Source organism: Passer domesticus, chromosome 8 (assembly GCF_036417665.1).
Source record: "Passer domesticus isolate bPasDom1 chromosome 8, bPasDom1.hap1, whole genome shotgun sequence".
Classification (NCBI taxonomy): domain Eukaryota; kingdom Metazoa; phylum Chordata; class Aves; order Passeriformes; family Passeridae; genus Passer; species Passer domesticus.
Genome location: NC_087481.1, coordinates 10,515,276 through 10,538,941, shown reverse-complemented (window position 1 = coordinate 10,538,941; position 23,666 = coordinate 10,515,276). Strand labels below are relative to the sequence as shown.

Here is a 23,666-nt window from a genome sequence, read left to right as displayed (position 1 = left end):
GGCCAGCTGAGTTGCCAGCACAATTTCTGTCTCTCTCTCCAGGGGGGGGCTGCCCAGACATCTCAATTCTCATCAACCCCTGCATGTTCTCCTCCACCTCTGCACCTTTTGGGGCTCCCGGCCTCCTCCCTGTCATGGCCTCCCCCTCCCCCACCCAGACGCATCTGGGCAGGGGAGAGGCCAGACCTTACTCACCAACGCCGGATTCCCAAAGAGGAAGTTCTCTGGGAATCTCCTGCTTTTAACCCCCGTGTGTTCTCAGAGGGGTATCCAGATCCTCAGTGGCCATATCACATGCCAATTTTGAATTTGGCCACTGATTGGCCCGACTTAGACCTTTCCAAAAACACATTTCCGGGCCAAACCACGACAGGTTTTTAAATTTATATTAGTATTACTGTATATTTCTATTACCTTTGATATTTATGTGAAAAATTGAATACATTTTTAGCAATCAAAAAATTATTTGCCATTGGTTTTAAATAAAACAATTCCTTTCATTAAATCATTGACCACTACTGGCCATTTATTTCTCCTTCTTAATGCTAATTAATGCTATTTTTAGATCTTTTTGACATATTTTTTTATTATTTTCATGGACAGGGTAAAAGGGGCCACTTTGGGGTCCCTGGAGACATTTCTGGGGCACATTTGGGGCAGTTTAGGGTCTGGGCAGTGTGATAAACAAGTCCACTGAATTTAAGGATCAAATAATTATCTTTATTATTTTTGCAAGCAAGAATAAGCTAGGACAGCGCTGGGCGGCCCGGAGTCTCCGCTCCACTTTGGCTCACAAAATTCCTATCCCCTGAGTCCACCTTTTATTGTCTTCTTCTCCGGGTTTAGGGATGACGTGATCTGTCTTCTGCGCTTGCTCATTCAGTTGCTAGGGGGTCTTTTTCTGCCTTCTGGTGGTCGTGGGATGAAGGCTTAGTCCCCCTTAGTCTTCCTCTTTGTGAACGCTGAGTGAACTTATGCCTTATAAGGCATATCTGTACAGAACACTATACACTTTTCTGCAAGCTAAGCAATTCTTACTAGTACTATACACTTTCTGCAAGCTAAGCAATTCTAGCAAGTTCAAGGATTGTTATTACAGCTGCTTCTCATTACTTTCTTTCACAAGGCATAACTTTACATTGGAATTCCCAAAGCACTATAGTAAACCAGCAACCATATGTATCTGCACAAGAAGTTTTTTTGGCTATTTAACAATTCTTTTATATTGTATAGTTATTTAGCTATTGATTTAATTAATGAACAAATGTATTACTACTTATTACAAATCCCCCATTTCTTTTTTTACCAATTTTGTTCATTAAATCTTTCTAGTTCTTTCCTAGCAAGCATTAAATGAGCTGCCGCATCAGTTAAGCTATGTGCACTAATTATAGGTGCTAACTTCCTTAGTTTCTTCATCATATTCCAATTCATAATGAATAGAACTGCTGACAAAATAAAACCAAGCAGTCAATATCAACGGAACAAAAATGGGATGGCATATACTGTTTAGGACCCCTGTGGCATTAGGACACAAACAGAAAATGGTATCCCACTGGATGTCACTCTGGAAATGTCAGTGGCTCAGCAGAGAGCTCTGGGAGTGACTGACACTGCACTGAGAGGGGCCACAGTCCTGCAAGGGGCTTTCATCAGGAGCAAACAGCAGCCTGGAGGGTGGGCAATGCTGGATCTGTACCACTGCGTGCTCATCCTTCACCTGAATGTGGAGCTGCCCCCAAAGTTGCCATGGATCACTTTTTATTTTTCTCCTGTTGGGTATATTTTGGAGCAGCTGTTCTATGTGGCTTTTGATGGTGATCCTGTGGCAAGCAGCCATTTGCCTGCTGTGCTATCCTCGCAACTAATACTAACTCTTCATTTCCTTTGGTTTTATTTGGCGTTTTTTATCTATTTGTTTGATTGGTTTGCTGCTGGGTGTGTTTGTTTGATTGATTGGGTTTTTGTCTGATTTGGTTTGAGTTTTTTGTTTGCTTTTTCATAAAAGACTGGTGAAGTTGGCAAAGCCAAACTCAAGATAATGTAAACCAGGATCAGCTTTCCAGAAATTCCTTTTGGTAGGGTTTATCTGCATCCCCCAGGCTCAGGATCACTAGAATATTTTCAGGTTTTGCTCTGCATATCAGCTTGCCCAGACTCCGCTTGGTGTTTCACAAATGGAGAAGACAATGGACATTGTGCCAAGCTTCCTTTCAAACAGAAAAACCTGGGTCAGCATGACAGAAAAGAAGAAAAATAAATCACCAGTTAGAACAGAACCAGTGTCCCACCATCTTCCCCTCCAATGCTATTAATTTTGTACATTTAGAGGCAAACCAGTGTCTAAAGTTTGCATCTCTCAGTTCCTGATGCTATTTGCTACCCTGAAGCCTTGACTGGCCCTGATGTGACTGACTGCTGGGCAAGTGGGGCTGGGGATGCTCAGCCTGGAGAGAGGAGACACTGGGAGACCTCCCTGTGGCTGTGCAGGACTGGAAGGGTCCCACAGGAAAGAAGGGGACAGAGTGTTCAGCAGGGCCTGTGCTGACAGGACAAGGGGGGATGGCTTTCAACTGCAGCAGGTTGATTGAAGCTGCATCTAAGGAAGCTGCTCTTTTCCACTGGGGGTGGTGGGGCACTGGCCCAGGCTGTGCACAGAGGCTGTGCATGCCCCATCCTTGGCAACAGGGCCCTGAGCAGCACGCTCTGGGGGAAGACTGCTCAGCTGGGAACAAGATGTTGTTCTTCAGGCTCCCTTGCAAGCCCAACCGTTCAGGGACTCCATCATTCCATGGTCTCCAGTGTCCACTTCAGATGGAGCCTGGGAACTGTGATGTCACAGCCCACGCTCCAGCTGGAACGTCCGGTGCCCAGCAAAGGGCACAACACAACCCTTGGCTGCTGTGTTCGCACGCTCTGCACCTTGCTCCTGCCCACTCTGCTTGTCAGCTTTCCTCAGTCCTGAAAGATCCTTAGTGCCTGGATTTCATCATCCAGCCCTGCAGGATGCTCCTCTTTGTTCTGGGGAAGGTCTGGTGCCATTCCATGGAGGTGGACACTCCCCACCTGCCCGGGTGGGCTGGAGCTCTGTGGGCATGGAGTGGGACAGGGAGCCCACTCTGAGGTTTTGCTACCTCTGCAGGCTGTCCCAGATGGAGAAGAGGAGATGGAGGTGGATATAGAGATTGATAGAGAGGAGGACATGGAGACGGAGGGAGAAGACACTGGGGAGGAGATGGAGGTGGAGGTGGTTGTGGAAGAGGAGATGGAATTGGATATGGAAGAGTCCATTGAGGACATGGACATTGATTAAAAAGGTGAGGAAGAGGCCATGATCTTGGCATGAAGAGCAATGCCAGCAGCAGGACAGGCAGAGTGGGTCTCCTGCTGCCAGGCTGGGGCTGGGCTGGGTGCTCCCTGCTCAGGTGTTGAGAGCTTTGTAACAAGCTGGCTCTGAGCTAAAGCTCACAGTGAGATTAATTTGACCAAGATACAGAATGAAGGGAGTTGCTATCCCAATTAAACTGTGTCCTTGGCCCACGGATGAAGTAATGCACAGACACAGGTGGTGGAGCAAATAGCCTGGAAAAGTGGAATAGTTATACCAAAAACAGCACGTAGTTAGCTGATAGCTAGTTAGCCAATGGTGAGCTGGGATTTTGCACTATGCATGAGCTAATTAAAGGGTGTATAATAATCGGTGATTCGGGAATAAAGACGAGACTTGTCGATCATCATATGGTGAGCAAGTCTTCCTTCTCCATCAAATGGCTGACCCCGACGTCGACGACTACGGACGGACACGGCTGCCACGGATGGGGAAGTAGGAGTGGGTCTCTCTGAAGCAAGGGGGGGGACGGCAAACGACCACCGTGAGGTCGCGGCCCTAGGAGCTGTAAAGGTAGTCCTAGCCTACGTGCTGCCGAAGTCTGTAAGCCTTGCAACAGTGCTGAGTAGAAATGGAAAGGCAAGCAGCATATGATTTATTTATTTGCTTTTTAAAAAAGCAGCAGATTAAGGACATAGACTTGCAGAAAGAGCTCCCACAGTTGTTAGCTTACGGGTATGCACAAGGAGTTTCCCAAGATCCTTGTACAGTACGTAAGTTAACAGAGTGGCGTAAGTTCGGGACCAGGAGGGCGGTTACGCGCGCCGCGGGAGAGCCCGGGGCAGACGCGGCGGCGAAAACGCGTATGGTGGCAGCGGTGCCAGTGGTGCGGCGGCGCAGCGGGCCGAGCGCTGCGGCGGCGGCATGCTCGGTGCCGGCGGCGCTCCCAGCGCTGCGGCGGTGGAGCGGACCGAGCACTGCAGAGGCGGCATGCTCGGTGCCGGCGGCAGTTACGCGCACCGCGGGTCCAGTGACACGCACCGTGACAAAAACTCGCACGGCAGCTGTCCGCGGGGAAAGCGCACAGATTGCAGGGCCAAGCCGGCCAAAGCGAGACACGGCGGCCGAATACGCGGCAGCACTAAGCGCAGTGCCAATGGTAGCAGCGGCGGACGTGCACCAGTAACGCGAAACCCAAAAGCTGGAACTAGGAGGGCTTTTTCACTTTTTGCAAGCGCACAAAAGCACCAGCGGTGTGGGACATGCTCCCGCTGGCTGCGGGTGTTGGCGCAGAGCCAGGGGGAACCAGCCCAAGCGGAGATCCAGGCCGAGCGGAGCCCAAAGGAGACTGGGGCTGCGCGGGTCCGGACGAGGGCGTTCCTTTCCGCACCCCCGGGATAGCGCAGACTGAGGCTGTGCAAGCAGGCGGAGACGGGCGCGAGCTGACATTCCTCAAAGCACCGCCCTGTCACAGCTGCCTAGCAACCACAGCAGACAGCCCATCGCAGCAATTCAAACAAGTACCTGAGAAAAAACAGGTCAGGAATTTTTTCCTTCAAGATCAGGATGAAAAACTTCTGAAACTTCACACAGTGCATCATACAGCAGATGTTATACAAGGCATTTCACCCAACTGTTCCACAGACTTTACAATTAGTTTACCAGTTTTTTTTGTAAATGTGTTTGCTTTTCTAAAAGTGATTGAGTATTTGGGTTTGATGGCTTTAAGTTTGATGACTTTATTACCTTTCCCTTACCTGAGGCAGGAACAACCTTTTAGGGGGGCAGAGTCTAAGTACACTTCCTAGTTTCTGTTTGGACTACATATGAGAAGATTTAAACTGTAATATTTCTGTATACTATGGTCTTTATGGTTTTTGCTCTCTTCTATTCATTAAGAGATGGCATTAGATAAATGGATATAAATGTGCTAATTGTTTTTGTACTGTCCTTATTTTAAGTGAAATTATTTGTGTTTAAAATTATCTGTCATCTTTCTCAGTTTTGTTTTAAAATATCTATCCAAGATTCAAAGTTTTAAGAATTATTTAAATTAAGTTTATAATCTTTGTTATTTTTAGTTTTTGTAAGTAATGCTGATAGATAGTGATTGTTGTTAATACTAGATGAATACTCTGGGAAGGTTGTCTTAACCCCTTCAAGCACTTCTTGTTAAGGAGTTTTCAGATTTTTGTGATGAAAATTGTTGTTGGTATATTGTAACATTTGCAGCTGGCTTTCATGTGTTTTTCTATTTTTTTGTGTGATCACCTGCAAGACACGTGTCTCTTCAGGATCCTGTCTTTTTATTTCCTAACTATTTAGATGTTTCTGAAGGTTTTTATCCAAATTGCCAGTTTTGTAGTTCTTTTAATTATTATTACAGGAATACTCCAGCAGAGAATTCAAGAAGTTTGCTGTGTTTGGAAAATCTCTGTCTTGACAGAAACTTCAGAAGGATTCAATTATTTGCTGGTTTAATTGGTTTGTGACCCTAAGGTTTCTTGTTTATAACAGTTGGTTTTAAAAGTCCTGTTTAAAAGGTATGTTAAGTGACACTCACCAATTAGAGTTCGGGCTCTGGCCAAGTTCTAACTCTATTTGGATGGAGTGACTGACAATCAACCCAGATGTTTTCTGCATCAAAAAGTATTCAAGTCCTTTTGACTTGGCAATTTGACCATCTATGACAGCTCAGCCATTTTCAAAAGTGATTTGGAGAAACATGAATCCGGACATGATTTCTCCAATTCTCTGTCATTTTAAAGTTTGTCAGCTGTGGCAGACTCTGGGATAAGAGTTCAGTGTTATAGTGTTTAGTAATTTTCTGATCTTGTATGTGTTGTTGATTGTGTGTATTATCTAAATTAATTCCTAACTGTTATGAATAGAAAGTTGTATTTTTTTTTAAGTTTCAGAGTTAAAAAAAAACAAGCCAGATGGAGTCAGACTCCTTTAGGTTCCCTGCGAAGAAAAGCCCTTAATCACTCGTTGATGGCGGGTGATTAACTGATTGTTTCCTTGATGCTAGCTGTATGCCAAGGAGATACCAAGGGAAACCCTCCAGGGTAAAGAGATGGGCAGTGACACCAGAGACAACATGCAAATGACAAATGCAGTGCACCCTGGGTTTTTACAGTTTTACAGTTTTTATAAGAAAAACCCCTAAAATCACGAGCCAACAAGTGACTTAAAGTGACGTCTAAGGATGGGAGCATTGTCCCGTACCTGCTTGAATCTTTTTATTTCTCACCCTAACCTGAAAAGAAACTGATTAAAGAGACCCCCCGGGTTTCTAAACCAACAAACCAAGGACTCAACGACTCTCCCGTGAGGACAGAGTCCCCAGTTCTGTCTGCAGACCAGCGGACAAAACTGCATCGTCCTCCTCCTTCGTGCCACGCCTGGGAGCAGCGGCGGCGAGGGTGCAACCCGTCGATTTCTCCCCACCTGAGCTGATTCTTCTTAATAAAGGTATTAAAAAGGAGAAAGATCTCCTGCCCATTTATTTCACTAATTACTCTTATCATTACTCTTATCTTAACATTTCTTTATGTAACATTGCAAGATGAAACCAGGACCCATTCTTCACCTCCAGGATTTTGAGAAGATTCTTCAGTCCTGCAGGGATGTGGGATTTGTTTGTGTTTTAACAGGTGCCCTGTCTCAGCTTGAAAAGAAAACAGGGGAGCTCAGGGTATTGGAGTGGCTCTCTCCACCGCTACAGCAACAGAGAACTGTGAGACTGAAAATTGAAATGATTGCATCCCTCATAAAGAAAGGACGTTTTAGGGCAATCCAAGTTACAGGAGCGGAGCCTTCCACAATACTATTGCCCATTAAAAAGGACACGCTTGACTGGTATTTGGTGAACTCTGGGGAGCTCCAGGAAGCCCTTTTAGGAGCTGGAGCTGTCGTGGAGACTGGGAAACTGCATCCTAGTCCCCTCCAGTGGATAACAGAATGGGACTGGATAACAAAGCCCATTCGGAGTCTGTCACCATTAAGGGGGGCTATCACGGCCTTTACGGACGCTGGTAAAAAGTCCAGGAGAGCAGCCATGACATGGAAACAGCAAGGACAGTGGCGACAACATTTGTTAGATGCAGATGCCAGGGATAGTCTACAGACATTGGAACTTTTAGCTGTAGTATGAGCAATGATGAATTTAAAAGGTCCTTTGAATATTGTGACTGACTCCCTTTATGTAGCAGGAGTAGCTGCCAGGGTACTATACTGGGGGAGGGGATATCTTTGTGTTTCCTCTCCAACAGGACCCTTGTGGATCCCCGTGAAGTGGACTCGAGCTGTACCAGATGTTGAGGACCATCACAGCCTTGTCACCGGAGGACAAAGAGAGGGTGCACAACAAACTGACGCTGATATTGCGACCCTATTTGCAACGCCTCCAGCCCTACTCTAACGACGCGCGACGTGCCTGCATTCATCTTCCTGACGATTGGATCGAGTGGTGTCAGGACCTTACGGTAGAAGTAAAAGCTCCTCAATCACAGCCTGGACTGTGGGGACAATAAATGCGCTGCATGGATCGCGCTAGACTGTGGAGGCTGTAATAAGGTGTTTTAGTTGGAGCAATCGACCATTCGGCAAAACTGGTGCCCAAGCTGCCGATTCTCTTGGAACTTGCAGAACTCGTGGCAGCGAGCACTAAGGGATTTTACAGGGCTTGATTTGGGAGGATCGTTAGGCTTATATGAAGCCCTGGAGAAATTATCTTGGCATGTGTTACTTGGCAACTTAAGACCTTATGTGAGCGAGCTGAAACAGGTAGTAGTAGCCACACTTTTACCTGGAGGGGCAGCTAATAAGGCCATGAATTTGGCCAAGCAATTAGGCTGCTGGGCTAAAGATGAACTGAACGCCACCTCCCAGGTATTGGACATGCTGTCTCAAGATGTACAAAGTGTAAATCATGCAGTATTGCAAAATAGAGCAGCAATCGATTTCTTGTTATTAGCTCAAGGCCATGGTTGTGAAGAATTTGAGATTATGTGTTGTATGAATTTATCAGATCATTCTGTATCAATATGCTATAGAGATATTGTGTGATAGTATTGCTAATGCTTGTATTACCATGCTTGCTTAATTGCATACAAAGAATAGTGAGTCAGATGATAGAAAGGGCTTAGAAAACAACACTTCTGGCCCAAAAAGAAAACGGGGGAAATGTTGAGAGCTTTGTAACAAGCTAGCTCTGAGCTAAAGCTCACAGTGAGATTAATTTGACCAAGATAGAAAATGAGGGAGTTGCTATCCCAATTAAACTGTGCCCTTGGCCCACGGATGAAGTAATGCACAGACACAGGTGGTGGAGCAAATAGCCTGGGAAAGTGGAATAGTTATACTAAAAACAGCATGTAGTTAGCTGATAGCTAGTTAGCCAATGGTGAGCTGGGATTTTGCACTATGCATGAGCTAATTAAAAGGTGTATAATAATCGGTGATTCGGGAATAAAGACGAGACTTGTCGATCATCATATGGTGAGCCAGTCTTCCTTCTCCATCAAGTGCTCACCCTTCTTGGGGGCCCTTTTGTTCTCTTTGGAAAGGAAGAAAACAGCTAAGGACAGATCCATCCTTTCTCCTCCCAGTAGCTGCTTTTTCCCTTTGTCCAGAATATGGTGCCTGATGCTGTGGCTGTCAAGGGACTGAACCTGCTCTAATGAGAGCTGTACAGCACATTTCATTTCAGAAGTCTCCCTCTTAGAGAAATGATCTGGATCCTGGAAGAGTTGATCAGAGCCCTGCTCTTCTCCAGACACAGGCTGTGAGACAGACAACATCCAACTTAGATCTTCTCCAGCCATAGTTCTGCCAAAATCATAGCTGCCCTCAGTACTTGAGGGAACTGTATAGAAAAATGGGCATTGTAAATATCTGCTTACATACTTGTAAAGCAAAAGTAGCTTTTTGCATTAGAAATGGAATTGATTTAATGATTTCTAGATGGAGATAAATACAATAGGAACTCATCTGTCCCCAACCAAACCTCTTAAAAACAGAAGGAAATCTTTCAAGCAGCATGAGGTAGCGCTACCATTCCAGTGAGTGGCCCACAGGAAAAGAGTGAAATTGTGCAAGCAAGTGCTGATCTGAGAGAGAGGATCACTTTCATCTTTTACATTGCTGAGTGCTATATCCACTCTTCAAACAAAGACATTCTAATCCAGCTTTCATGTTTCTTGTTCTCTTCACAGATTTTTGATTATTTTGTCCTGAGAATATCTGACAGCCACAAGAAAGTGAAGCAGAAGGCGCTGGACGTGCTGGCTGAAATCATCGGCCTCCTGGAAGATGCCCTGAACCCGGTGATGATCCCTTTGGCGCAGGGAATAACAAAGAACCTGAACTCAAAGGATCCCGGGGTTCATGCCGCAGCTGTGAACGCACTGGAAGAATCCATTGCTCATCTGGGTAAGGCTGAGCCCTGGCATGGACTCTCCTCTCCTGTGCCTCTGTCTCTCCCACACAAGAGAACGCTGAGTGCCTTGGTAGCTGCTGTTGTCTGTGGAAGGCTCCAGCTGGCAGCCACCAGAAGCTGTGCAGGTGCAGTCCTTATGCACCAGTCCCCAGCAGGCTGGAATGTGCAGCAGCATTGCCCAACAGTCCCAGTAGCCCTTGGCTCTGTGCTGCAGGTCTGAAGAGCAAGTCCTGGACTACAACTTTGCTACAAATCAGAGGGAAAGGGTTTTGCAGTTTTCTTGGTCCCCATTTGAATTCCCAAATGAACAGCTTTGCTGTTGGCATGCAGGGACACTGGCCCATCAGAGCTTCTGCAGAGCAGCCACCTGGAAGGCTCTACATTATAGGCATTAGCTGCCTATGTTCTACCTTTCTTCTTTCTCTTCTTTTTTCAAAGGGGAACTTATGATTCACCAAGTTAATTTCTTTGTAACAAGCAAGTCTAAATCCAGCTGCAACGATGCCTTGTTCTACGTGTTGTTTTGTGTGGGGCAAGATGACAATAGCAAAGAACTACATAGGCAAGGGCTGCCCTAAATTCCTTTGCCACATAGACTTATGTCAGCTCTGAAAATGCCTGAAAAATGGAGTGTTGAGGAGGCAGATCTTCAAGGGGAGTTTCCATTTTCTCCACCTCAGCTGCTCTGTGAAGTCATGAACTGCCTGACTTAGTGCCTTTCTGTGTGCCAAGGATGGGCTTCTTCCTTTTTGCTCTGGGATGCAAAACCTTTCCACTGCTTCTTACATGTGACTGAACTCCTCTTGAGGTCCCTGATGTGAAATGCTTTAACATAGCTCCTGGTACAGGAGATGAGTTGGGATTTGCAAATGTGAAAGGAGAGCTTTTCTTTTGGAATTTTAAACCCTGCCAAGTAGGCAGGAAGGAAAGTCAATAACGATTCAGAAATCAGCAGAAATTTACTTGCTTTGATAAAATGGGGTTGCCCCTGCCCTTTCCCTCCCCACTCTCCTTTCTCCTATGACCTCAGACAAGTGAGCAGAAACATGTGTTTCACTTGTAGATAAAGTATCACTGCTGAAAGAGTTCAGCCACCAATGGAGTCATCTGAGTGGCCAAGCTCTGCTGGATGTCACCGGGAGTATCGCAGGTATGGCCTCCCCTTCTAAGCCAAGAGGTCTCCGAGGGAGTATTTACAGGGAATGCCTGTGAGCAGACAGCAGAGTAGCTCCTCCAAACCAGGAGGTGCTGAGCTTGTCCCTCCTGCCCAGCAGCCAAGGCAGGTGTATTTGGCAGGTTTCCCTGGCTGCTGCAGAGCTGTGCAGCACCTGAGATGGGGCAGCGCTCGGCCTCAGGGCTGAGCCCTCACTGGGGCATCTCAGAACCCAGCTGCAGGAAAGGGAGGGGCTCAAATACCCCAGCTGGCTCCTCTCTTGGGAGCTCAGGGACATCTGTGATCCTTTAGGGAAAATGGTGGCAAACGCTGTTTCAGGGAATCAGTTTGTTTTGTTCTCACAGAATTCTTGTTTTTCTCTTGGGAAGTTTTGAGGCTGAACCGTGCAGAGCCTGGGGGTCCCAGCTTAGGTCAAAACTCAATACACGTCTTAGAGGCACGGATTTAGTGCAAGGCAGCCTCTGGGGGCACAGGGGCAGAAGCAGAGTGCTGGGGCTCCCTGCCTGCGTTGAAATCCAAGTGGCATTGGACTGAGCATTTCAGGGTGTGCAAACAGTGTCTGCCTGTCTCAGCACTGTCCAAAATGCTGCAAATGCAGCTGTTAATGGATTCCTCAGAGGAGCTTGCTATGTCAGCAGTAGCCAAAGAATGGAAAAATTATAATCTCAATATATAGCAGAGAAGACAATTGTTAGCCTTGCTTAAGCTGGGGCTAAATCCACTGCTAATTATGCCAGCATCTTTAAATGCTAGGTGTCATAACTTTGTGTCTTCATTAGGAATCTCAAAAGGGCATGTTCAGTGATTAGGAATGTCAAAGGCCCGTTATAGAGCATTTGAATAAAATAGATCTCCAGCAACAGGGAATTTAGTTTTGCAGTTCTTTTGAACTCTTTTTCAAATAAAGGAATTAAGCATAATTTAGGACTACTTTTGAAAGAGCAGATGTTCTCTCTGAGATTTAGTAGGAACAGACAGCTGTTCCTCACCTTCAGTAGTCACCAATGCCTTTAATTACATTTAAACTCAAATGAACTCCCATTTAGAAAGGGGTACCATAACCTTTCCCTGCTTAGCAGAATTGGTTTGGGGGTCTTTCAGAAGCTGTTTCAATGTTGACTTGCTGCATCAAGGTGCTAGTGGATTAACAGCATAGAGAAAATGAAGTCTCTTCCAGCACAGGATAACAAATGGCTACTACATAACATTTTGCCTGATCAGAAAATAAGAATGGTCTCCAGAGCATTTCAGGTTTTGATCTCCCAGCCCAATCTGCCATGCAAGAAGCCTGTTGGTAGTAAATTTTTGTCTGTGTTTGATATAGTTCAGTTCAGAAAATGAGCAGAGTGCAAATTTCAGAGACAATGTGAGAGAACACTTGTGTTTTGATTAAATTTCCATCCGCTGTGCAGCATTTTTCTCTCGCTATGTCCCTATTTCAGTGGACATTATAAGAAAAAATGGCATTAACACTGGGAGTGGAAATGCCATTAAAATGTGGAGATGTCCTAATGCCACAGCAATGGGGTCTGGTAATTCTCTAAGACACCCTGAAGTTTGAAACAGCATTTTGTTGGAAGCCTCAAAAGCATTCTGCCAAAGACACCAGCTAGTCACTGGTGTTTCTCATCCAGCTGTCAGGCAGCACCCATCTCTGTGGGCTGGAGTTTTGAAGTGGGTTCTAATGCTGCCCTTTGCTGTGCACCACTGAGCAAAGGGGAGAGCCAGGTTAGACCTTTGGCCCTTGACATCAAAGTTACAAAAATTGAATCATCCCTCTTATTAGAAATCTCTCAATTGCCTCTCTAGGGTGCATTTCCAAATCTTCAGTGTGGATTTAGACAACTTCTTAATGGAAATAAAAAGCAATTTGACATTTCAGTCATTGTTCTTGCAGAAACAGATTGTGAAATGCTTTATGAAAGGTACAAAGTCTGCCACAGGGACAAGGCTCTGGTTGGAGAAATTAGTCCTGAGGGGTTGGTGGTTCTGTTTCCAGGATGATCAGCTGCATTGCCCGTTTCTGGGTCATGGGGCTCTGTGTGCTGTTTCACTGACCTTAGCCAGAGAGGCTCCCAAGAAGGACAAGCAGAGGCAGATCCCTGTTTGCATTGAGGCTGGTGGGTAAGGAGCTGTGTCTCTCTCCCGGCAGTGCTCGTGGAGTGGGTTCATGCCAGGAGACCTGCAGTGGTCCAGCGCTGCGCCCTGCCCGTGCTCTGGTCCTGCCTGGAGAACAAGGCGCTGCCTGTGCGAAGCGCCAGCGTCCGCACTGTGCTCACCAAGCTGGCCTGTGCCCTCTGCCAGGTGATGGGCACCCAGCTGAGGAAGTGTGCTGCCAGCAAGCCTCCCCACGTGCGGGAAAACCTCAACAGCCTTTTGGGCTGGTGAAGCCATCATGTTCTCCAGAAAGCAGACCAAGAGCTGAGTTGGACACCTCCGGATGTGGCTTCTTAGCTGTGCCAAAAATGACAAAAGACTAAGGAAGGGCGTGCATCTGCCCCTGCTCTCTCCATCACCCTTCCTAGTCATGGCGTGTGGGGCCTGAAGCAACTCCAGACTGAGGACAAGGTTAAGGCCAAGCTTGGCTCAGCCTCACACAGAGGTGAGGGGGGAGCTGGGCCGCTCTCTGCTGGGAGGAAGGGTCTTGTGGCAGCCCAGCCAGGCTGTGCACATTGCCAGGGAACAGCTGTGCCCTGCATGTGGCCCTGCAATGAGCTGTGCTGCTGCCAGTGCCCCGTGCAGCTGGAGGGCTGCTCAGCTGTGGGGCAGGGAGACGAGCAGGAGGGTGCATGTGCAGCTGAGCCATTGCTGGAGAGCACAGGGCTCTGGGCTCCCTGCTGTCCCAGGGCAGCCCAGAGGCCAGGCTGTTCCTGGGGCAGCTCTGTGGAAGTGGATCAACATTTTTCCCCCTGGCCTGCCTGAAGTGTCTGCCAGCAGGAGCATGTTTCCCTGTGCAGCTATTGGAAATAATGTCCCATAAAATATCTTGGCAGGAAATATGTCCCATGAAATATGGTGCTTTGGCAGTGTTAGGTTTGCATTGTGGCCTCTGCTGTACTTTGTGTCTCCACTTTGCAGATCTGACTGCCTACACTCTTACCAACAGGTTTTCTGGGCTGACTTCCCATTATCTCCTACCCTCACATTCAGAAGAGCTCTCTTTCCTCCAAGCTCAGGAAGAAGCTGCCGCCTGCATGAAGAGTGTTTCAAGAATAGGATTTATGCATTAGTCTTCCTAGTTAGAGATGTACATATGTTCTGATCTTTAAATGTAGTTTTGAATAAATGTGTTTTGATTGTATCTTGAAATTTTGATGACATATTTTTAATTGTATATATTTTATTTTGATGTTTTTGAAAAAGGTAAATAAATAAATAAAATTTAAATAAACCAGGAGGAGAATGTGTGACCAGGACCTGCTAGCCCAGAGGTTATGGGAGTGCAGCTCACTCCATGTGCCAGTGTCTCACCACATCCTTTCCTCACTGGGCTGCTCCTCTTCCTCTTTTGCCATGTTTCCTTTCTGTCATTTGTGCTACTGTTTTTAGATTGCCATTACAACGGCACCACCTCTTCACATGTTTGGGGGACAATGGAACCAAAAGATCCTGTATGGTCAAAAGTTTTCTACCTGGATGTGTTCTGTGCTCTCAGAAGGCCTGAGCAAAGAAACCAAGAGAAGTGTGCCCAAATGCCAAAGCTTTGCTCCTTTGCAATCTCACACAGGTCTGGCTCACAGATGACTTCAGGCACAATTTCATAGGTAAGAAGAGGATGTGTATTTCACTGGGAAAAGATGCCCTGCTTTGGAATAGTCATCTGTATGTAGATTTACCCAGGACAGCAGTCCAACAGTGTCTTTTGCAACTTGCTTGCCAAGGGATGAGTGGGCTGTGAGGCCAATAAAAAGTGACAAGGGTTCCTCAAATCTATTGCCACTGCAGCCTGGGTGCCCTTCTGCCCAGGGCTATGGGATCATTTGTTCCCATGGACTGGTGCTTGCCAGGGTAATGAATTCCTGCATTGCTGGAACAAGCAATTCTGGATTACACTCCAGCTCTTGGTGGGCTGCATGATCATTGACAATGCTGCCTTTCCAGAAATTATTCTACAGTTCCCTTTCATACTCATTTGAAGATTTAAACTTCACATTTCAATTTGTTTTGCCTTCTGGGCCCAGTGCAAACGGTAACCTTTTAACAGCAAAGTCCTCATGGCTGCCAGCTTCTGATGTTCTAGAAGAAACTGCATGTGAATGTGTTAATTGAGTTTTCTGAAGGAAAACTCTGTTTGACTCTGTGTCACATGGCTGCATGTGTTGGCATAGCTATGGGTCTAGTCCTGGCCTAGTAAAGCCCAGGCAGGGTGGCATGTTGCAGGGAAAACAAGTCCACGAGCTTATGGGGTTGCCATCACCAGCAGAGCAGATGTGTCCTTTGGGGATTTCTCTGGAGACAAAATTAGGGACCTGCTCCATGCCACAGTATGGATCTCTTAGATCCTTAGATCTTTCTAAACTATCCTAAAAAAGGCAGTGAAACTTCACATACCCTTGCACAATCACTGTTTGGATAGGGGCATTTTTGTCCCTCCTCAAAGGCATTGCTCTTGCACACCAGAAACATGAACATCCACCAACAGGAATGATGCATGGCCCTCCTGCTGCTGCTTCAGAGCTCTGGGAAGTGCAGACCTGGGTATTGCCAATGGGAACACTTAATTAGCATTTCATGCTCCTTCAAGATGCCCAGATCTCAGGGCTTTTAGTTTCAAAGCAGCCACTGTACTGGCTCCAAGGAAGAAGAGTAAATGGGAAACAGCAATTGCCAGCCTTGCAGGGGTGTGGGGAAAACTTGGAGTGTCTGTGTCAAAAGATGAATGGGAAGAGTGCAATTGCCAAAGCCAAAGCTTTGTTAGGATAGCAGGTTCGTTCTTTACTGCCTGCTTGCATGGAAATAATTTCAGAACCTCCTTTTTGTATCTCATGCAGAAAAGGAGATCCTAATAATACCATGCTACTTAAAAACACATTGTGATGCAGATCTGCAGTGATTCCCAATGAAGCAGACTGCCTGCTTTGTCACTGCCAGCCCTGATGGCCCTGCAAGAGACCGTAGGGTATGCCGTGCCTCTTTTATATCCAAGCAAACCTTGAGTTTGCTTATTAGTGTGGAATAAATACAAGGGTAATAAAATGGACAATTAAACTGGTGACTTTGGAGGATATGCTCATGCTTTCACACGTCAGTCCTGTGCCTCATGCTCCCAAGGCTTGTTACTCATCATGAAATATTTCAATAAAAAACCACAGCTCCTGTGTTACATCTGAATAAAATTGCATCAGTTCATCAAGATTTCTGCTTGCAAGAACAAGACAAAAGCTGTCTGACACTCACTTGCAGCTGTCCTGGATTTCTGCAGCCCTTTGTGAAACGCTGCTGTAGGCAGAGTGTTTGGAGTTGGTTTGGGCCTTTATGAGAGATCTGCGTAACAGCATGCTGGGCTTTCCTGGCAGAAAACTGTCCAAGCCCAGGGACATGGTGCCAGCAGGAGTGGAGCAGCCCCGCTCCCAGCCTGAGAGCGTGAGCTGAGCCACCCCAGGGAGAAAAGACACCGAGGGGCTCCAGCCCAGCTGCTTCACCTGCCGTGACCGCTCCACAGAGCTCTGCCTCTGGGAGAAAGTCGACGCTGGACAAGCATGGAGCTTTCATCTGCTGCTGGAGCTGCTCTGTGACAGCTCCTGTTCTTCCTGAGGGAGAACCCAGCACCACCTTGTAACACTTGTCCTGGGGGGATTTTCCTCCGGCATTCTGGGTCTTTGTCCCAGCAGGGGGACGGTGAGGTCTGGCAGTTTGATATCTAGTACTCACTGGCTTTTTTGCTTGCTTTTCAGCTATGACGCTTGTTAATAAACTGTTGCAATTTTTTTCCACTTTCATCTATTAGTATTAATTTCCTGTTACTGGAAGGGGATTGTTGGAACACTTTAGAGGAGACGACTCATTGCAGAGTGTCCTGTATTAAATTCTCCCAAACTGTGTGAGACACATGGCTTCACACAGGAGCAGCCCCAAGGCTGCTGAGGGGAAGGCACAGAGGAAGACAAACCCAGTATTTCTGAGGGGAATTCCTTGACACCAAACCAACCTGAGTCGTCCAACAGCTGACCTGACATTTTGAGACATGGGCCAAAGGGGAAACCTTGCAGTGTGTTTGGTCCAGGCCAGGTCATGCTCGAGGCAAAGGTGTGTCAGTGCACTTGGCTTCTTCTCTCCTCATTGTGTCCAGCACACACAGGAGCCCAGAGCTCTTGCAGAAACCATCACAGCACTCAGTGGGAGCAACTTGTGTCCAGTGCTCACATAGAGCCGTGTCCAACACTGCACCTCATTGGAATGAGGAACTGTTCCAGCTCTTTTAGGAGCTAAGGAGGTTTGGCCTTCAGATCAGCTCCTTCCCAGCTCTTGATTTGCTGCCCTGGCTGAGCTGCTGCTTGTGGCAACACTTGTTGCACAGCTGCCAGCCCTGCTCTGCTGGCCAGCAGCCACTGCAGGAGCTTGTGCTAGTGACATCGAACCTTTCAGATCTTCCTCAGGAAAGCTCAGGGCAGAACTTGTCAAAAGAGCATTGCCTGGGCCATGCCTTTGAAATTAAATCTCTCCTCTGTGCTTGGTGCCACACACAGTAAATATCTGAGGAAGCAAGTTTTCTGCTCCAGAAATTCCTTAATTCAATCAGTTAAACTGTAACAGAACACGATTTGGGATGTGTAATCTCACTTTAATTCATTGTGCAGAAAGCTTCAGAGAGCTGTGTGACCTAAATGACCTTGCCACCAAGAACTCAGAAAAATGGGAGAGATGGAATCAGCAGCACAAGAATCTGCATTGTGATTCTCCCACAGGCCTGAGGACACAGCCCACTTCCACTGGGCCATGCCTTTTTACCCTACATCAAAACCTCGTGCTTCAGATTGTGGTGGTGAGTGCCCCCGGCCTTGTCCGGCCACACGGTGACCTGAGAAACGCTTGTCAGGCCTGGGCCTTGCTGAGCAGCCCCTGGGCCCAGCTCCTCTTGAGCTTCCCAGAGACACCGAGCGCTGCCAGGCACTTGTGCTGTCTGACGAGCTCCTGGGGTGTCCTGTGAACTGCCTTGGAAACCGCTTTTCCTGCCTCAATGGCATGACATCCTCCTTCTCCCACTCTCAGAGCCAGGCTGCTGACCCACGGTGCGGCCACGATGAAGCGTTGATGGCTGAGGCCCCTCGCCTGTGGCCCATGAACAGCGCTCCCAAAGGAGGCCCTTGGGGCTCTCCTGGAGCCCAGAGGTGCCAGCAGCAACCTCCCTCGAGTGGGGCCTCGCAGAGCCAGCGCGCTCTCAAGCTTGCTGCACTGGCAGCATGACTGAGCAGCCATGGATCCTGGGCCAAGAGCCCCACTCCTGGAGGCTCCAGTTTAACCACTGCTCAGCTCCAGTGCTGTTAAGCATTTAGGCCGTATTCCTTTTGATCCTTGTCCTTTCTGTCCCTTTCTCAAACACACCTAAACACACACACACCACACACACACACACACACACACACAGAATTCTCAGAATGTTTCTCATTTGATTGACTGAATTTTGTTCCTTGCTTTTTTCCCCATGTTGTTCCTTAACCAAGTAGTAAGTAATAATGTGAATGTTGCCAATGAATTTTCTTGAGCTGTTGCTTAATATTCAATCTGGTTTTTACTGAACCTTGCCTGAGAATTTTTAAGCAATCTCAGACACTTTTTCATACCAAGCCTTGGGAGCATGATGTGCAGGATTGACACTGGAAAGCAAGAGAGTCATTCAAGAGGGATCAGTTTAACTGTCCATTTTATTACGCTTCTATTTATTTCACTCTAATAAGCCAAGCCAAGGTTTTCTTGGAGGCAGAATGTGTGTGGGAGGCACTACAATATTATCCCATAGCTCTGGGCTGAATAGCACCCAGACTTGGGTTGCACAAGCTGGGGAAAAAGATGTTCCTGCCCTTGAACTTCCTTCCTATCCTCTCAACAACTGAAAATAAAATTATAAATCAATAAACTATAATTACAATGAAATCAATTATAATAAAAATGAAATATTTTTCCTTCTGATACTCCAATGATTCAAGCGAAAACAACAATAACAATTACTATAATATTACCAATAAATATAAACAAATTATATACTAAGAAATATCTTCTGAAAATTTTCATGCAATAACTAATATACCTTAGATTAAAAATATCTAAAAATACTATCATACAATCTAACACACCTTAGTAAAACAATTCATATTACAAACACACTAAACACAAAACCAAGCACCACTAGAATTTCTCATACATTTTAACCAAACAATTAAACTTTAATAACACCCTAAAGTACTCTAAAACAATTCAAATAATTTTTTAAAATTTAATTGTAGGTGAGTGCTTTTATTTGGATATTGGTTTTTGGATTGTTTGGGTTAGATGATTTAAAAAATGGGATTTTTAAAGCAAATTAATCAGCTGAGGAGGAGGCACTCTGCAAACAGAACTGACTGAAAATTAATGGGACAGAAATCAGTAACTCTGAAAGTTTTATTTGCTGTCAAATACATCCCACCCAGCCAGCCCCACACAATCCCCATCCCACCGCTCCCAATTGGGATCCCACTTCTCCCAATCCCCTTCCAACCCCATCTCACCCTGGTGGCTGTGGAATGGAGTGAGTTTGGCTTGGGATTGAGTTTTTTTGAGGAGGGAACAAGCAATTTGAGGAGGGATTGAGCCTTTATGGGTTAAAATTCAGTTGTTTTCAGTTGGATTTGAGTTGTTGTTTGGTGACAGAGCCATCCCTCTTGGCTTTTGGAGGGCAAAGAGAGGAAGAAGAGAAAAAAATTAAAGCCAAACCAAAAGGACAATCAGGCAGGTGTGTTCCCAACACGGATCACAGGGAATGTGGGTCACCAGGGCTGTGCCCAGCGTGGGTCCTGCAGTGGGGGATGGAGCTGGAGCAGCACACGAAACTCTTCCCGCACTCGGGGCACTCGCAGGGCTTCCCTCACCGGTGCCTCCGTTGGTGTCGGGTCAATGTAGAGCTCCTGGAGAAGCTCTTCCCACACTGGGGACACTCGTAGGGCCTCTCCCCAGTGTGGATGCGCCAGTGGGTGACAAGGTGACAGTTCTGCCTGAATCCCTTCCCGCAGTCGGGGCAGAGAAAGGGCCTCTCCTCTGTGTGACTCTGATAGTGCTGGAATAGATGGGAGCGGATCCGAAACCCCTTCCCACACTCGGAACACTCGTAGGGCCTCTCCCCAGAGTGGATCTTTTGGTGGACAATCAGGCTGGAATGCTGGCTGAAGCTTTTCCCACACTCCCCACACTCGTAGGGCCATTCCCCAGTGTGGGTCCTCTGGTGCCTGATCAGGGTGGAGCTCTGCCTGAAGCTCTTCCCACACTCCCCACACTCGTAGGGCCATTCCCCAGTGTGGGTCCTCTGGTGCCTGATCAGGGTGGAGCTCTGCCTGAAGCTCTTCCCACACTCCTCACACTCGTGGGGCCTCTCCCCAGTGTGGATGAGCCGGTGGGTGACAAGATGGGAGTTCTGCCTGAAGCCCTGCCCGCAGTCGGGGCAGCGGAAGGGCCTCTCCTCTGTGTGCGTGCGCTGGTGCACGAGGAGATGGGAGCTGGTCTGAAACCTCTTCCTGCACTGATCACATTTGTAGGGCCGTTCCCCAGTGTGGCTCCTCCGGTGCACGATCAGGTGGGAGCTCCACCTGAAGCTCTTCCCACACTCCTCGCACTTGTGGGGCTTCTCCCCATCAGGAACCTCCTCGTGGACCACCAGCTCCGAGCTCTGGCTCCATCTCCGGCCGCCTTCCCGGCCCAGGCTGGCTCTTTCCCCCTCAGATCCCCGCCATCTGTGTTTGCAGCCCCTCCTCGTGCAGCATCTCTGGGGCTTCTACTCCCCGTTGGGTTCCTGCGCCATGGAGCCGCTCAAAACAGCCTCTGCCATGAGGTTCTGCTGCGGGGATTTGTCCTCCCTGCTCTCCATCCTCAGCTCCTGCTCTGGGGGAGGAAGGACAAGGACAGGATGGCATTTGCCTCCGGGCCACAGGCAAGGGCAAGGAGATGCCCCCAGGCTGTCCTGCAGCCGGGGCCGTGCTGGGCTGGGAGATGGAGCAGGCGAGAGGGCAAAGGGGCACTGACTTCCTCGTCCCCTGCCTCAGTGTCCAGGGACATATTCCTCTCTCTCACTGCCTCACAAGAAGTTACAATGGGAAATCGTGGTTTGGGGAAAACAAGGGATGAGCACATTGACTTTGAAAGTCTTTCCACCCAAGTCCCTCTCTACAAGTCACCGGCCATCGGGGCTCCAGAAAAAGCTCCCAAACACCAAGATTCAGCCTTGAAAAAGCCTCCCAGGAATTCCCCGGCCCTGCTCCCTCCTCTCTGCTCTTTGAGAGTTCCCCCTGTCCCAGCTGCTGGGGTCACGCTTGCATTGGGGGTCCCCCTTCTCCTCGGTGCCCGCCCTCCCCAGCCTGCTGGCAGTCCCAGCAATCCCAAAAGCTGCCCCCTCTTCACTCTGCCCATTCAGGGGTGCCGGGGCTTTTCGGGCTCCCTTTTGGGCTCCCTTCTCCCCTCATTCTCTGCTCTGGGCTGCAGGGGCTCCAAGGAGTCCCCCCTGCCCCTCTCCAGCCTCTGCAGTCTCCCGCCAATGGCGGCGCTCCCCCCTCTCTGGGCTCCCCACTTTGGGCTCCTGGGGGACACAGGGCTCTGCTCCTCCAGGCTGCCTCTGCCGCCAGCCGCCACCGCCCGATGTCCCCCCGAGGGGCCTTTTCCGCTCAGCCTTGCACTTCTTCATTCCCCAAACATCCCCCCAAAAAACCCAACTGGGAGGAACTGGGAGTGACTGGGAACATGCTGGTCGTCACTGGAAAAAACTGGGCTTATACTGGGATTAACTGGGATCACGCTGGAGGTGACTGGGATCATCCTGGCAGTGAGTGCCACTGCACTGAGGCTGACTGGGAGTGCTTGGCAGCAAATGGGATCATACTGGAAGGAAGTGGGAGTGACTGGAACAAAAGGGAGGGTGAAAGAGAGCCGCTGGAACCATGTGGAGCACAACTGGTTCATACTGGCAGGGACTGGGAGCACACTGGGCTCATCTCTGGATCATACTGGGAGGGACTGGAGCAATACTGGGAGAATCTGAGAGCGACTGGGAACACACCCTGCACATCATCCCCATACTGGGAGTGACTGGGAGCAACTGGGATTATACTGGGAGCACACTGGGAGGGCTGGCATGTGACTGGGATCCAACTGGAGCTTACTGGGATCATATTGGGGTCGAAAGAGAGTGACTGGGATCACACTTTGGGCTACTGGGAGCACCTGAGAGAAACTGGGATCATGCTGCAAGCAAACTGGAGGAACTGGGCAGGACTGGATGCATGCTGGAGGCAGCTGGGATATTCTGGGCATGACTGGGGGATCACACTGGGAGAGCTGACACCTTCCTGGGGCCACTGGCAGCGCCTGGAAATGACTGCAGACATGCTGGGGGCAACTGGGATATACTGGGAGTGTCTGTGACCGTACTGGGGGGACTGAAACCACGCTGAGAACGACTGGGACCATGATGGGGAGACCTGGGACCACACTGGGGGCAACTGGGAGTGAGTGGGACTGTGCTGGGAGGGACTGGGATCATCTGGGGAGTGACTGGGACTAGAGCAGGGGCAACTGGGTCCAACTGGGACCATACTGGGAGTGTCTGTAACCATAGTGGAGTGATGGAACCACACTGGGAACAGCTGGGAATTACTGGGGTTTGTGGAGAGAATTATTTGGTTTGGGGGGAGTTGGGGAATTTTGGGGGGTTTGGAGGGTGATTTTGGGGGGTTTTGTGGATTTTCGGAGGGTTTTATTGGCACTCTGTGGGGGTGTTTTTCTGCAGGTATTTGGGGGTTTAGTGAAATATTTTTCTGGGGTTTTTTTAAGTTTTGAGAGGTGTTACTGGGATTTGGTGGGATTCTTTGGAATTTTTGGTGGGTTTTATTGGAATTTCTGCAGGATTTTGGACGCGTGGTGCAATTTTATTGGACTTGTGGGGGCATTTAGTGGGATTCTTTGAGGGTTTGGGATTTTTGGGGGTTTTTTGGGAGGTCTTTTTGGTGTTGCCATGATTTCTTTGGGTCTTGGGGGGGATTTTGTGGGGCTTTTTATGGTTTAGGGGATATTTTTGGGGGCACTTGTGGGGTTTAATCGGGATTCTGGGGGGTTTGTTGGGATTTCAAAAGATTTTGTGGGCTTTTATTGGAACTCTAGGGTGCTCTAATGGGATTTTGTTAGATTTAATTCGGATTTCATGAGTTATTGGGACTTCTGGGGTGTTTAAGGAGATTTTGGTGCCTCTCACCCCTTCTCTACACCTGAGAACAACCCTAAAGCCCCCCCAGAATTCCCCAAAAATCCCAATAAAACCCTCCAAAACCCCAGGGAATCCCACAAAACCCCAATGAAACCCACCCAAATTTAAAAAAAAATCAGAGAAATTTCAATACATTCCTCCCCACCAAAAATCCTCAAAACCCCCAATAAAATCCCCCAAAACCCAAAACCCCCTAAATCCACAAAACCCCCCAAAACCCCAATAATTCTCCATAAATCCGAACAAAATCCCCCAAAGTCCAAAAAAGCCCTCTGAAAATCCA

The 23,666-nt window shown here is 48.0% G+C and overlaps 1 protein-coding gene and 1 pseudogene across 1 annotated transcript; one reads left to right on the top strand and one right to left on the bottom strand.

The window, feature by feature from the left end:
- LOC135305589 (zinc finger protein 850-like) overlaps nt 1-23,666 on the bottom strand; it is a 652,086-nt pseudogene that overhangs the window by 347,189 nt on the left and 281,231 nt on the right.
- Nucleotides 2,899-13,332, top strand: LOC135306014 (TOG array regulator of axonemal microtubules protein 2-like). The gene is made up of 5 exons (XM_064429581.1): nt 2,899-3,030; nt 3,143-3,317; nt 6,985-7,815; nt 9,547-9,763; nt 13,097-13,332. The coding sequence occupies exons 3-5, from the start codon at nt 7,645-7,647 to the stop codon at nt 13,330-13,332; spliced, it is 624 nt and encodes a 207-aa protein (XP_064285651.1). The 5' UTR covers nt 2,899-3,030; nt 3,143-3,317; nt 6,985-7,644.

Bases quoted from the DNA above. Each gene is read 5' to 3' on its own strand.
- LOC135306014 (XM_064429581.1), top strand. From the start codon at position 7,645: ATGTTGAGGACCATCACAGCCTTGTCACCGGAGGACAAAGAGAGGGTG. The intron at 7,816-9,546 runs GTAGAAGTAAAA...TTCTCTTCACAG, and splicing joins AGTGGTGTCAGGACCTTACG to ATTTTTGATTATTTTGTCCT. The intron at 9,764-13,096 runs GTAAGGCTGAGC...CTCTCCCGGCAG, and splicing joins AGAATCCATTGCTCATCTGG to TGCTCGTGGAGTGGGTTCAT.